The sequence below is a fragment of the Dioscorea cayenensis genome, chromosome 19, assembly GCF_009730915.1.
Source record: "Dioscorea cayenensis subsp. rotundata cultivar TDr96_F1 chromosome 19, TDr96_F1_v2_PseudoChromosome.rev07_lg8_w22 25.fasta, whole genome shotgun sequence".
Taxonomy (NCBI): domain Eukaryota; kingdom Viridiplantae; phylum Streptophyta; class Magnoliopsida; order Dioscoreales; family Dioscoreaceae; genus Dioscorea; species Dioscorea cayenensis.
Window position 1 is genome coordinate 4,342,856 of NC_052489.1, and position 12,309 is coordinate 4,355,164.

At 31.8% G+C, this 12,309-nt stretch overlaps 3 protein-coding genes across 4 annotated transcripts; 2 read left to right on the plus strand and 1 right to left on the minus strand.

The window, feature by feature from the left end:
* The first annotated feature begins 2,684 nt into the window (after nucleotides 1-2,684).
* On the plus strand, nucleotides 2,685-3,116 carry LOC120283978 (protein-lysine N-methyltransferase rrg1-like). Its single transcript, XM_039290804.1, has one exon. The coding sequence runs from the start codon at nucleotides 2,685-2,687 to the stop codon at nucleotides 3,114-3,116; it is 432 nt and encodes a 143-aa protein (XP_039146738.1).
* Nucleotides 3,117-3,129: 13 nt separating this feature from the next.
* On the plus strand, nucleotides 3,130-6,112 carry LOC120250449 (protein DETOXIFICATION 33-like). Of its 2 annotated transcripts, none has more exons than XM_039259268.1 (3): nucleotides 3,130-3,294; nucleotides 5,106-5,205; nucleotides 5,767-6,112. In XM_039259268.1, the coding sequence occupies exons 1-3, from the start codon at nucleotides 3,225-3,227 to the stop codon at nucleotides 6,041-6,043; spliced, it is 447 nt and encodes a 148-aa protein (XP_039115202.1). In that variant the 5' UTR covers nucleotides 3,130-3,224; the 3' UTR covers nucleotides 6,044-6,112. The 2 variants fall into 2 exon arrangements, with proteins under 2 accessions (XP_039115202.1, XP_039115203.1); XM_039259269.1 differs by having other exon boundaries at nucleotides 5,121-5,205.
* A 4,020-nt stretch (nucleotides 6,113-10,132) lies between these two features.
* On the minus strand, nucleotides 10,133-12,093 carry LOC120283408 (cytochrome P450 71A1-like). Its single transcript, XM_039290089.1, has 2 exons — nucleotides 11,081-12,093; nucleotides 10,133-10,848 (listed from the first exon to the last, which is right to left on the minus strand). The coding sequence occupies exons 1-2, from the start codon at nucleotides 12,008-12,010 to the stop codon at nucleotides 10,225-10,227; spliced, it is 1,554 nt and encodes a 517-aa protein (XP_039146023.1). The 5' UTR covers nucleotides 12,011-12,093; the 3' UTR covers nucleotides 10,133-10,224.
* Between the last annotated feature and the right edge of the window lie 216 nt (nucleotides 12,094-12,309).

The window sequence follows — 12,309 nt, forward strand, 5'->3', positions numbered from 1 at the left end:
TATGTTCACAAACTTCACGTACTTCATTAGGTTAATTTTCAGATTTAGAGTTACTACTAATATTTACCTCCTTCCTATAGATCGACACTCTGCACTTTAAGCACACTTTATTATGCGATTAGCTCGTACACTTGTGTGCGTTCCTATCAAGTTTTTGGGGCCATTACCAGGGAAGGATTAATGATATTAGGAACACTTGAATATCTGTCACTTTAGTCATTTCTTTTCTTTTTCTTACTTTTTGATATTCTCTTTCTTTTTTATTGTTTTCTGATTCTTTTTCTTTTGTTTGATTTCAGTGCATGCCACCAAAGGGTAAAGCCCCAAGACTGGCAGAAGGCGAGAGTAGTGCAGAAAGAGTGATCAGAACTAGATTAAGAACAACTCTACTAAATAAGACAGGATCTTTGACAGTGAGCCTTTTAAAGTAGCACATACCATGAAGGGTACTTCAAAGCTCATTGATGCATGATCTCATACTATTAAGGTAAGTTAGTGCCAACTTTATTTGTGGTTTTAAACCATAAACTTTATTTTCACTACTTGTGTTTTTATTCATTACTTTGATATCAATATTTAACAAGTGAAATCCATTGATGCAAGATCATTATTTGGAGCTTATGGAGCAAGAATCCCAAACACAAGAAGGGAATATTGAACCTTCTGTCGTGGATGAAGCAGCTATATATTATGAAGCTATGGGGGGAGAAAAAAAATGTAGGGTATACAGAGTAGGATCCCAAGGATCTATTTTTTATCCCCACTCATTTCAGATCTTGTCTACCAGTACATCAGTGAAGTCGGTAAATACTGAGAGTAGAGAGTTGCATTAGACAGTTATTCAGTTACAAGATAGTAACAAAGAGCTTCAATAGAGTCTATGCAAGATAAGAAAGGAAAGGGACCAATATAGGGAGGAGATGATGCACTAGATGAAAGATATGATGATGAATTTTGAGACCACGATACTCACTACTACATAACTGCACTTATGCAGCGGTTATAAAACTGCTGCAATAGGCTATTTATTACAGCGGTTTTGTAGCGATTTCAAATCGTTGCAAACAATTTTTCAAGAAAGTATTACTTCTTATTCAATCCGTTGCAAAAACCGCTGCATAATAAGGTAGATATACAATGATTTACACAACCGTTGCAAATGTTAAAAAAGCAGTGATTCATAACCGCTGCAAATGCATTATAATGTAGCGGTTTTCAATAATCGCTACATATGTGTTATAATATACAGCGGTTTTTGTAATCGCTGCGTATGTGCTATGATATGCAGCGGTTTGAAAAGAACTGCTACATATGCGAAAATAATGCTAAATTTTCATAAAATTATACTTACAATGACAAAATCAATAAATATAATAAATAAGTAAAAAAATTATTTTTTTAAATAAATGATTGAAATAAATAAATTAGAAAACGTATTTTTACTATTGAAAGTAATTTTTTTTTGGGTGTATCTTACACATCTCCTTTTGATTAAAATAGGGCATAACACAACTTTTTTGTTTAAAGTTACAAATATGCCCTTGTCTAATGCTGCAGGTGGCAGCGTTAAAAGCTTCTTTTTAATTTGTGAATTTGTGCTAAATGGATGAAATTACCTTTCAACTTGGTATTAAGTTTATGGTTACCGCTAGTTAATATAAGAAAATAATTGGTCATGTAACTAAATTTATTTTCAAATAAAATTAGCATTTTTTTTATTGAATGCAATAAGTGCATGCACAGTCAGGGACATGCTCACTGCCAGAAAAAAAAAATGTCTAGCTTATACGTCTTTACTTGGCTAATATGGACTATGGAGTCTTCACTGTAACTCTACATGTATCATTAAATCAAAAAATATATCATTTGTTTAAAATAAATGATATAAATAAATAAATTTGAAGTAGTATTGTTACTTGTTCGAGTATAATTAAATCCATAACTATAGACTATCTATACCACTGAAAGTTCATAAGGGTTAAAATAAATTAGATATGTGACTATCGAATTTTGCAGATGGTTTATACTAATGCAATTTATGACACATTTTTATTTTTCTCAAATAATTAATTTTTAATAATAAGTTATTACCATTTTTAATAATATAATTAGTAATTTATAAAAAAGATTGCAATTTTTATTTTAATTTGATATAATATTAGTATATATAACTTGATAACACCTACATTTATCAATATTTGTGATTTTTGAATTGATTAAAAAAATAAATATTTAGCATTTATTAACTACATTTTTAATAAATATTATAATTTATTAACAATGTTTTATAAGGTGTTATATATATATATATAATTAATTATAATTTAATATCTATAAATATATGTACTAAATATATTAGAGCACTCTTATGTTTGGATCATTATTTTTAGAGTAATGTTTTTGTTTTCTATACCTGGTACCTGGTAGCCTTATTTATTTATTTTTTTTGGACTGCAAATAGTGCATTGAGGTCTAGGTTTAGGGTTTTAATTGTCTGATCCTTAATTTTAAAACATATTATTATTATTATTATTATTATTATTATTATAAACAATGAGATACTTGCAGAGGGACCCCTTGCTTTATTTGAAATTTCTCATCATCACCGTCATCAACCAACAGTCTAAAACCTCCACCTTCGTTTGTGTGCCCTAATTTCTCCTATCTTCTCTCTTTCTCCGTTTATGGCCGCCGACTCCGATGAGGACGATCAAGAGAATGCTCCCCATCTCCTCCCACTCCTCCAAGATCAACACCAAGACCACTCTTCTCTATCGGAGCACCAGCAGGAGCACTACCTCAACTCCATCTCTGCCTTACTATCCATCCGCCAGCTCAAATCACAAGGTCTTTCGTTCCAGCTCTGGCCCGCCGCCCACTCTCTCGTCTCCCTTCTCGACTCCAACCCCCAAGCCCTCCTCCCTCTCAATCCAAACCTCCGAATCCTCGAGCTCGACTCCGGCACTGGCCTCCTCGATCTTGCTGCCGCCGCCATTCTCCTCGCCAACGTCACCCTCACTGACCTCCCCCACGTCCTCCCCAATCTCGGTTTCAACGCCGACTCCAACGCCAGTACCATCACAACTCCGCCTCATCTTCATCACCTTAAATCCTAATACCCAACTCCCATTGAAGCCTAGGGTTTGCATCACCGTCGAAAAACGCGGATTGGGTGGCCTCCACCTTGACCCACCGCTTCGGCCTCAGCACCGTGCTTACTTGAGATGCTTTCCCCGCCACTTCTTCGAGGGTCACCGCATCTCGTTGGAGTTGAAGGGCCCGGTCATCGAAAGTGTGAGAGTTTGGCATTCTCCGATCTTTCCATTTTGTTTTTTTTTTATGCTTTCATGCCGGTTCTGAGCCTGGTTCTCTTATTTTTTCCTGCATTTATTTTGTTTTTCCAATTTGATTTTTGATGATCCTTTGATTTGTTTTTTAGTTTACTCTCTTGATGAAACCCTCTTATGTTTTGATTTTGCTCCTCTTGCAAATTAAAAAAAAAAATAGATAGTATTGGTTTTGTCGAAAATATAGTATATCAATGAGGGAGTTCATGATCTGGAATTATTTTGATTCTTTGTGTTTCCTTCTCTCTTTTTTTTTTCATGCATTAAGCAGCAACATGATCAAATGCTCAACTTCTACGAATTTATGGACTGCTACCATGTCATTGTAAGGCAGGCAAAAGTGACAACCAAATGTGAATTTTGGTGTATATATATATCTGCATATCTAGACATGTATTAACAAAGAGAAAAATTCATGCATGTATATTCAGTATTTGATGAACAATCAATTTTTTTTATGTTTTTTTTTTAAATCTGAATATGAGGATCTTTGTTTCGGTCCAGTAGTGACAATGTCCTTGGGCATTTTATCGGTGTAAATTTATCCCAATACAGTCCTGATTTACTTGATACAATGTAGCGGTTTGGTTGAAAAGGAAATTCTGTGACAATGATTGTCTTATTGAGTTCTATTACGAATATCAATCTCTATCTAGGAGAGGTACTGAGTGGTCATAGACTAAATAATTTTCAATGTTCTGTACAAGTTAAGGGATATTCTGTGAAACTTCGCTCAGCATTTCCTTTGGCAACTAAAGAAAATCAATGACAACCTGAAAGGTTTAGAAATAAATTTTAAAGTATTTGAATTAAATATTTCAATTGGAAGTAGATGGATTGTAACTATGTTTTTGAACTGACTTTGTTTATATGATCATTTGGATTTAACTTAATACTTGGACTAAGACTCAATAGAGAACACTATGCAACCACAGGTAACATAGAGTTAGTGGGAATACTTGATAAAGTTGGCAAAACAAAAGATTTGACCTTCATATTTAATATTTCTGAACATAAGTTTGTAGCACTAGCACTTAGATTTTATTAAGACCTACAAAATTGAAGAAAAGAAGATTTACGGTCTCGAAAATTAGTTGGTTTATCCTTCAGGAATACCCACTTAATCAATCATGCAGATTCTTATTCTTGCCTTTATCTTAACAAAAATTGCTTGTTTACTGTTAATGCCCTCATCAGAGATGATATACTTGATTAGAATATCTATAAAAGGAACACTGCTCTAATCTTGACAGTCCCTTGTTCTATTCATATAGTGAATCTTGAATTATTATTTGAATTGCTCTGTTATCAAAACCATTCATGCCTTAATTGTTTCTCATTCAAAAATGAAATTTCCTTGAGTAGGTTTCATTTCATGGATGACCAAAGATGATAAGTGTAGACAACAATGACAAGTACAGATGAGCAATCTTGTCTGGCTTCTATTTAAAAGGACATGAATGGATAAAGAAATTTTAGATTTCTATGATTGTTTCGTTTATGGTAGGACATGCAGTTTGTGCTGTTTAAAGAAAATTTTAATACAAACATATATGTGTGTGTGTGTATATTTGTTTGTGCATCGTTGAGAATAACCATGGAGATGTGTATATTTGTTTGTGCATGATTCAATGTATGAACTTTTGGTTATTCTACTAGTTTAATTCTTGATAATTACTTTCTTAGTTTAACCAATGATTAATTGATGCATATGGTTCTTGGTTCTTGGTTCTTGTTATTGAGAAATTACTGTCTTAGTGTCTTCTATTTCAGATATTGTTTCACAACATAATCATTTGAGTGCAAGGGAGCCTCTAGCTATGCTATCAAAATCCCTGGGCTCAAGATGGCCATCAAGGTATTTGTTGAGTTTCAGATCTTCTGCCATTTCAGTTAGACTCCTTTAAAATGGTTTATCGTCTATGCGATTTCAGCTTGCATAACTTATATCAGCATTGCATAACTTGAGTTAAACTTCCTTGATTTGATATTCTTAAAAATGATTATGTATTTATCATCATTTTTTGTAGGGATGCAATCTTCAATGATCTAGTCAAGCTTATAGCATGTCTTGACCTCTCTGTGTGTGCAATTTAAATCTAATCCATAGCTTCAATTATTATCCACTTCCAATGCACTTTTTCAGATGATTCAGAATCAATTACCTTTTTCTGGTTTGGTGCAGATGAATAAAAAATTAGATACTACTAGAGGCTGTGTTGTTTTCTCTGTTTGGGACTCTATACAGAACTTAATTATTTCTTTGTTCTTCTGATGAGACTTTGACCTCCCTGATCTAATGCTGCATTTCAAATGAACATATATCTGTCAGTCATTTTTCCATGCCTCACTGATTTTACATATATTTATTGCTCTTCTTTTCTGTAACTCATTGATTCTCCTCTATTGCTCTGAACAGTGTTCGAGTCTCGAATGAGCTAGGAGTTGGGAATCTAAAAGCTGCGAAGTTCTCAGTGTTTGTTGTCAAAGTCATATCACTGAACATACAGACTACTTTTGTGATTATAATCTTAGTAACAAAAGAGGATTTTCCTGAACTTTTCACGGAGAACGAATTTGTTAGGGAGAGAATGAGCAAAGTTGCTTACTACCTTTGTGATTCAATTTTTTTCTTGGAAGCATACAACCTGTTCTATCATGTGTTTATAATCTCTACTTCCCTTCTCCACTGTTAGTTGAATTGGATTAAGGAGAGAATGAATTGGATTGCTCCCCTTTTTTATTTTATTATTAATTTTTTTTATGTTATACTTTCAATTGGTTTTATTCAAAAATATTGAAGATGATTTGTTTTGTATTAACTTGAAAATTGTTTTGTATTAACTAGTTTTCTTATTGAATTCTTATGTTATTGAATATTTTTATCAATTTTAATGTGATGTTGTTGGCTACAAGTGTTTATTACATTTTAGGATGGTGTTTGATAATATTATCATTTTATTGAATTGGATTATTAAAATTATTATTTGTAAAATGGTATAGATTACAAAACCACTATAATTGATTTTATTAACTGTTACAGGAGATATTGTAAATCGATGCAATAGATCAAATGAAACTATTGCAGTAATTTGTACATAACCGATGCTATAGCTATTTCCTAACCGCTGCAACATATACTACCAAACCGCTACAATAGATATTACAAAACCGCTGCAATATAAATTACGAAACTAATACAATAGGTATTAATAAACCGTTGCAATAGGTGTTGTGAAGTTGTTGCATTAGATAAAATAACCATTGCAAAATAAACCGCTGCAGTATATAAAGAAACAGCTGCATAATTAAAAACCGCTATAAAAGCCAATGCAATAGGATGTATAGAACCGCTGCAATAACCTATTGCAACGGGAGCAGATGCAACGGCTGCCAATTCGTTGCAATAGATCTTATGCAGCGGTTTTAAGGTCTTTTGCAACGGTTTATAACCGCTACATAAATGCAGTTATGTTAGCGCTCGCTATTCACCAATCAGGGCTCACATCCATTCATAGAAGATGATGATGTTCATCATTTAGATGGTATCTAGTCTCATGTAGTACTATATCTCTTATAGTGTTTTGTATTGAATAAATGTGTGTTTTTACAGTATGTTGTGCTAAAACTAGTATTTTTGTGTCAAAACAAGTATTTTGTGTTGACACAATTAGATGTTATTATATTGTGACAACTATGTTCAGGGATAAATGAGAATCAAATATTATTATTTTTTTTAAGTTTTTAGAAAATTAGAAATGGATTAAAAGTTGATTATTCCGTTTTAAAATTTTATTTATTTATTTATTTATCAATTTAGAAACGGATTAGAAACCGATTAATCCGTTTCTAAATTTACTTTATTTTTAAAATTTTTAAATTTAGAAACGGATTAGAAACTGAATTATTTTTTTTTCTAATGAAAAAACATATTTAAAACAAAATGTCCAGTTTCTAATTAATCTGTTTCTAATATTTGAGACATATATGAGTTTATTTCTAATCCGTTTCTAATTTATGAAATAGATTAGAAACGAATTTGAATTAGAAACTAATTATAAACATACAAAATTCTTTTTCTGTTTTATGAATTTACCAACGGAACTAATTCCATTTCAAGTCCATTTCTAATTTCAAAAAGGTCAAAATATCCAAATGGTCCCTCTATTTTGCGATTTTCACCCTTTTTGGTTCTCGTATTTGCACATTTCTGTCCTTTTGGTCCTCCAATTGACAGATATGCCATTTTAGTTCTTCCAGCTAATGAACTAGAGGGACAAAAAAGGATGAAAATATGTAAATACGAGGACCGAAATGGTGAATTTTATATTAGAGGGATTAAAAGGGCGGAAAACGCAAAATAGAATGACCATTTTGATATTTATACCTTTCAAAAACGGACCACTATTTGCATTGCTAATCTAATTAGTAGCGAGGATTTTAGAAACCGAAAAATTTCATTTTTAATCTGTTTCTAACCTCAATTAGCAACGAATTATAAATGAAAAAAAGTTGTTTTTAAACAATGATGTTTTAAGTAGCCTAAGGGTCTCGTGCTTTTTCACCCCTAAATTGAATGGGTTTTCACTCTAAATTGTGTTTCTTTCTTGTGATTGATTGATCTTTGTTAATATCTTACCTTTTGATCTAATTTTAATTTGTACTCAAAGAAAGAAAGAAAATAAGTCCTGAAGAAAATTCAGAAATCAGTGAATTACTACAGTAACGATGCTTAGGTCATGCAGATTACAAATTTCTGAAATTTCGCTATGCTACAATGTTAGTGCTATAGTACCGAGAAAACATGAGAGTTGCACTAGTAGTAAAACACTTGAGTAAAGACTGTGCAAATTGAAGGTTTTTGATCTTTCACCTGTGCTATAGTACAGCTACTGTAATACCAGATATTCTCGAGAGTTGCATATGTAGCGACACATCCGTAGCTAATTTTGGGTTGAGGTTTCTAAAAAATAGCACAGTTGCTATAAATGATCACCATTGTTTCTTGTGATAAAAAGGGCAAATAATCTAGCTAATTAAGCTTGAGTGTCTATTTGCAATGTAATGTCAAGTCTTTCCTATTGTCATGTATTATAAATTAAAATAAATTTTATTGTATATATTATGAACTAAGTTCGATTTTCCAGGTACAAAAATAACTCTTTTTTATCCCTAATTAATTAAATAAGTAACTTTTATATCTCTATCAAGCTAGAATTAAATTGTTTCTGGTGCAGTATTTTGGTCCATATTCTATTGTCTCACTCACTAAAAGGATTTTTTAAAATATTTTATTAAGATCTTCCAGTTTTTGTTGATTTTACCTGCTTCCGCCATTTTTATTATTTAAAAAAAATCCATGTATATCTTGGACCACAAAAAAAAATAAAATAAAATCCTTATATAGCTTTTATTATGATTTGTTTTTGTTTTTGTTAATCTTTTTGTATTTCAAAAAGTTTGACTAATTATATTTTGTGTGAATGATTGTTCCAGATAAGTATCAAAGAATCAGTACATAGTTGTTGGCCTCCTGCAAATATAATCATTAAACATAGCTTACATTTATTTATGAAAAAAATCCTTATTAATTTTTGGAATTTTTTGTTTATTTTAATTAGTCATTTTGACAAAATATTATCTTCTACAATCCCTCTTTTATACAATCAGTTCTATTTCATCCTTCACGTTATCTTTGGAAGTTCAATATATGTTCGATATCACACAAATTTAAATAGATTCGTCAAATAATAAGTGGATACACAAAAAACCAAAAAGTAAAGCTAAAAACTGAAGGTGATGTAAAATATAGTAAATCTGAAGTATCAAAACCAAAATACCAAAATTAAAAATTGAACGCGATGTAAGAATAATAAAACTGAGATTATACAGCTATTGGACTTAAAAGTAATTCTAGGAAAAATCAAAGGACTTCCAAAAAATTTAAAAAAAATTAAAAATCGTTTTGACCCAATAGTAAAGTTGTTTGAAATTTTTGAGCAATTTCTCTTTATTAATTTACTTAGTTATTATTTTTTTAATATAATATCATATATATTGTTTGCTCTTTATATCTTTCTTTCTTTTTAATAATATGATTGTTAATCCCATTTTTTCAATAAATACATCATGACAATTCCTTTCGCTGTCAGATGTAAAAATTTGGTTTCATTGTTCCACATGTGACAAATAAATTATATATATTAAGGACCACTAGTGATCGGTAGAGTCAAATTTTTTTTTGCTTTTTTTTTTCAATAATTGTCATCAATTTCTTACGTGATTTATATATTTTTATAAATATTATAATAATGAATCATGTAAATAAAACAATCTATTCACTTAAAATGAAATTACCTTATGTTAAAAAATATATTATTTATATAAACTAAATTTTATAAATAATTTTAAAATATTTGTGTGGAGTAATTTATCCACATTGTCAAAAAATTAAAAATAAAAATTTTCAGATCATTAATAATAGCTTATTTAAAATATGTAGCTCTCATAGCAATTTTTTTTATTTTATTTATTTATTTGCTTTGATGAAAAAGAAAACATATTTCGGGTTGTGTACAAAATATCTTCACAATATTTTTGTATTTTTTTTTTTATAAAAAAGTTATTTTTAAATTTTATGATAAAAATTTATTATTTTATGTCATTTTTATTTGTTTGTTTCCTTTTAATTGGGTTAGAAAAATATGAGATCGTTCATTTCATGGTCCATGTCATGTCCAACATGTTCCATATTCCTAAAATTGCAAACACTTATTCATCGAATATTTATTCATAATATACAAAGTAGAAGTTTATTTATAAATATAGTGCATAATAACAAGTAAAACTTGACATTAAGTTACTAATACATACATACTCAAGTTTTCACTAAGATATTTATTGGTCTTGCCATAAGGACTAGTGGTGATCTTTTATGAAGAACAAGACCAAATGTTTCTGTCATGTCGATATCTTCATAACTCAACCAAGAAGGTAATTCCCAGTTAAAATGATATAAGATATTAGCAAGTGCAATCTCTATGGCAGCCACACCAAATTGTATTCCTGGACAAATTCTCCGACCAGCACCAAAAGGAATGAATTCAAAGTGTTGGCCTTTGAAATTGATGGCATTTTCTTCAAATCTCTCTGGCATAAAGACTTCAGGATTGTGCCATGATTTTGGATCCCTTGCCATTACCCATGCATTTACAAAAACTCTTGTGTTTTTGGGGATATCATAACCAAATAATGTGCAATCTTGTCTACTTTCTCGAGGGATAAGAAGTGGAACAATGCAGTGTAAGCGCAAAGTCTCGTTGATGATAAATTTGAGATATTGGAGATGTTGAAGATCGTTTTCATCTACTTTTCCTTTATTTCCTACAACGCTTCGAACTTCATCTTGTGCTTTTTTCATTATTGAGGGATATCTCATAAGTTCTGTCATTGCCCATTCTAGAGTTGCAGCAGATGTGTCTGTTCCACCGAGAAACATGTTCTATAAATAGTAAAAAAATATATTAGTTATAATAAAGCATGCTTTGTATTAGTCCCTACATTTTTTACCAACCTCAAACTGCAGTTTGCATTTGATTAATTAATCATTAATTATAACCGAATCCTAGTAAAATCCATTTTTGCTTAATTAAACAAATTTAGTAGAAGTTCAAGCTCAATGTTAAATATTAGTGCCTTAACAACTCTAAAATTAGTGAACAAGTGTGACTTACCAAGAGAACTCCTTTGATTTGATCTCTGGTAAGAGAAAAACCAAGATTAGTGGAATCCTTCTGTGACTTGAGCAGCACATCAACGAAGTCGTCTTCTTCTTTATCATCACGTCCTAGATCATTCTTCATACTCAAAGAGTGCTCCTCAATCTCTCTCTCAAAAAACTCATTCATTCTCTTGAAGTTCCTCTCAAGCTTTCCTTGAAGACCAGTGACCACACTCAACCACTTGAAAGAAGGAAAGAAATCTGCCAGAAAGAACCCTCCCATCAACTCAATAATCTCCAAAACAAGATCATGGTGCTCACTTCTATTGCACTGTCCATCATCAGAGAACCTCTTTCCAAACACTTCTCTACATATTATGTTATTCGACATACAAAGAAACATCTCACTTAGATTCACTGGCTCTTGAGAGCAAGAACGTCTTATATTTTGGATCAAGACATGGACTTCTTCTTCTCTCACATTCCTAAAGTGTTGCACTCTCTTCATGCTAAGGATCTCCAGTGTTCCAAGCCTCTTAAGTTGTCTCCAATGCTCACCATACTTGGTAAAGGCCATATCTGATCCATTGTAAGAGAATTTCATCATGACAGGTGTGGCAGGTCTGCTACAAAAGGCAAGATCATGAGTTTTCATGACCTCAGAAGCAACCTCAGGAGATGATACAATGATAGCAGGGATTTGGCCTAGCTGGAGGTGCATGAGAGGGCCATATTTCTCTGCAAGGCGGCGGAGGGATCGGTGAGGTAGCTCGCCTAGCTGGTGAAGGTTTCCGATCACCGGGAGTCTCTGGGGACTTGGAGGGAGCTTCCTTCTTCTTCTTGATCTCAAGTTAAAGTTGAAGACTAGAAGAGCTAGGAGAAGAGTTACTATTGAGACTAGTACAGTGATCACAAAGGATTGATAGTCTAATATCTTATCCATGATCTCTTACAAAGTGTTATGCATATGTTGTATGTCATAAGAGATATATAGCTCTACTTGCTATTTGTAATGTTATGTGCGGCCCTTTTCAACTGAAGATCCAACTTGTGTGATCTTGTCCATCTTGCCGAAGATATTTATGAATCTAACTTGAATTTTTTTCCTTCCTCTGTCTGTTGAGGATGACAAGAAACCTTATTGTGTCATTGTTTTGCTCATCTGTCATTTTTTGTCGATATATATACTGCCAATAATTAAGTTGGAAAAGTAGCCAGCGGCCCACCTTGTAAAAAAAATTC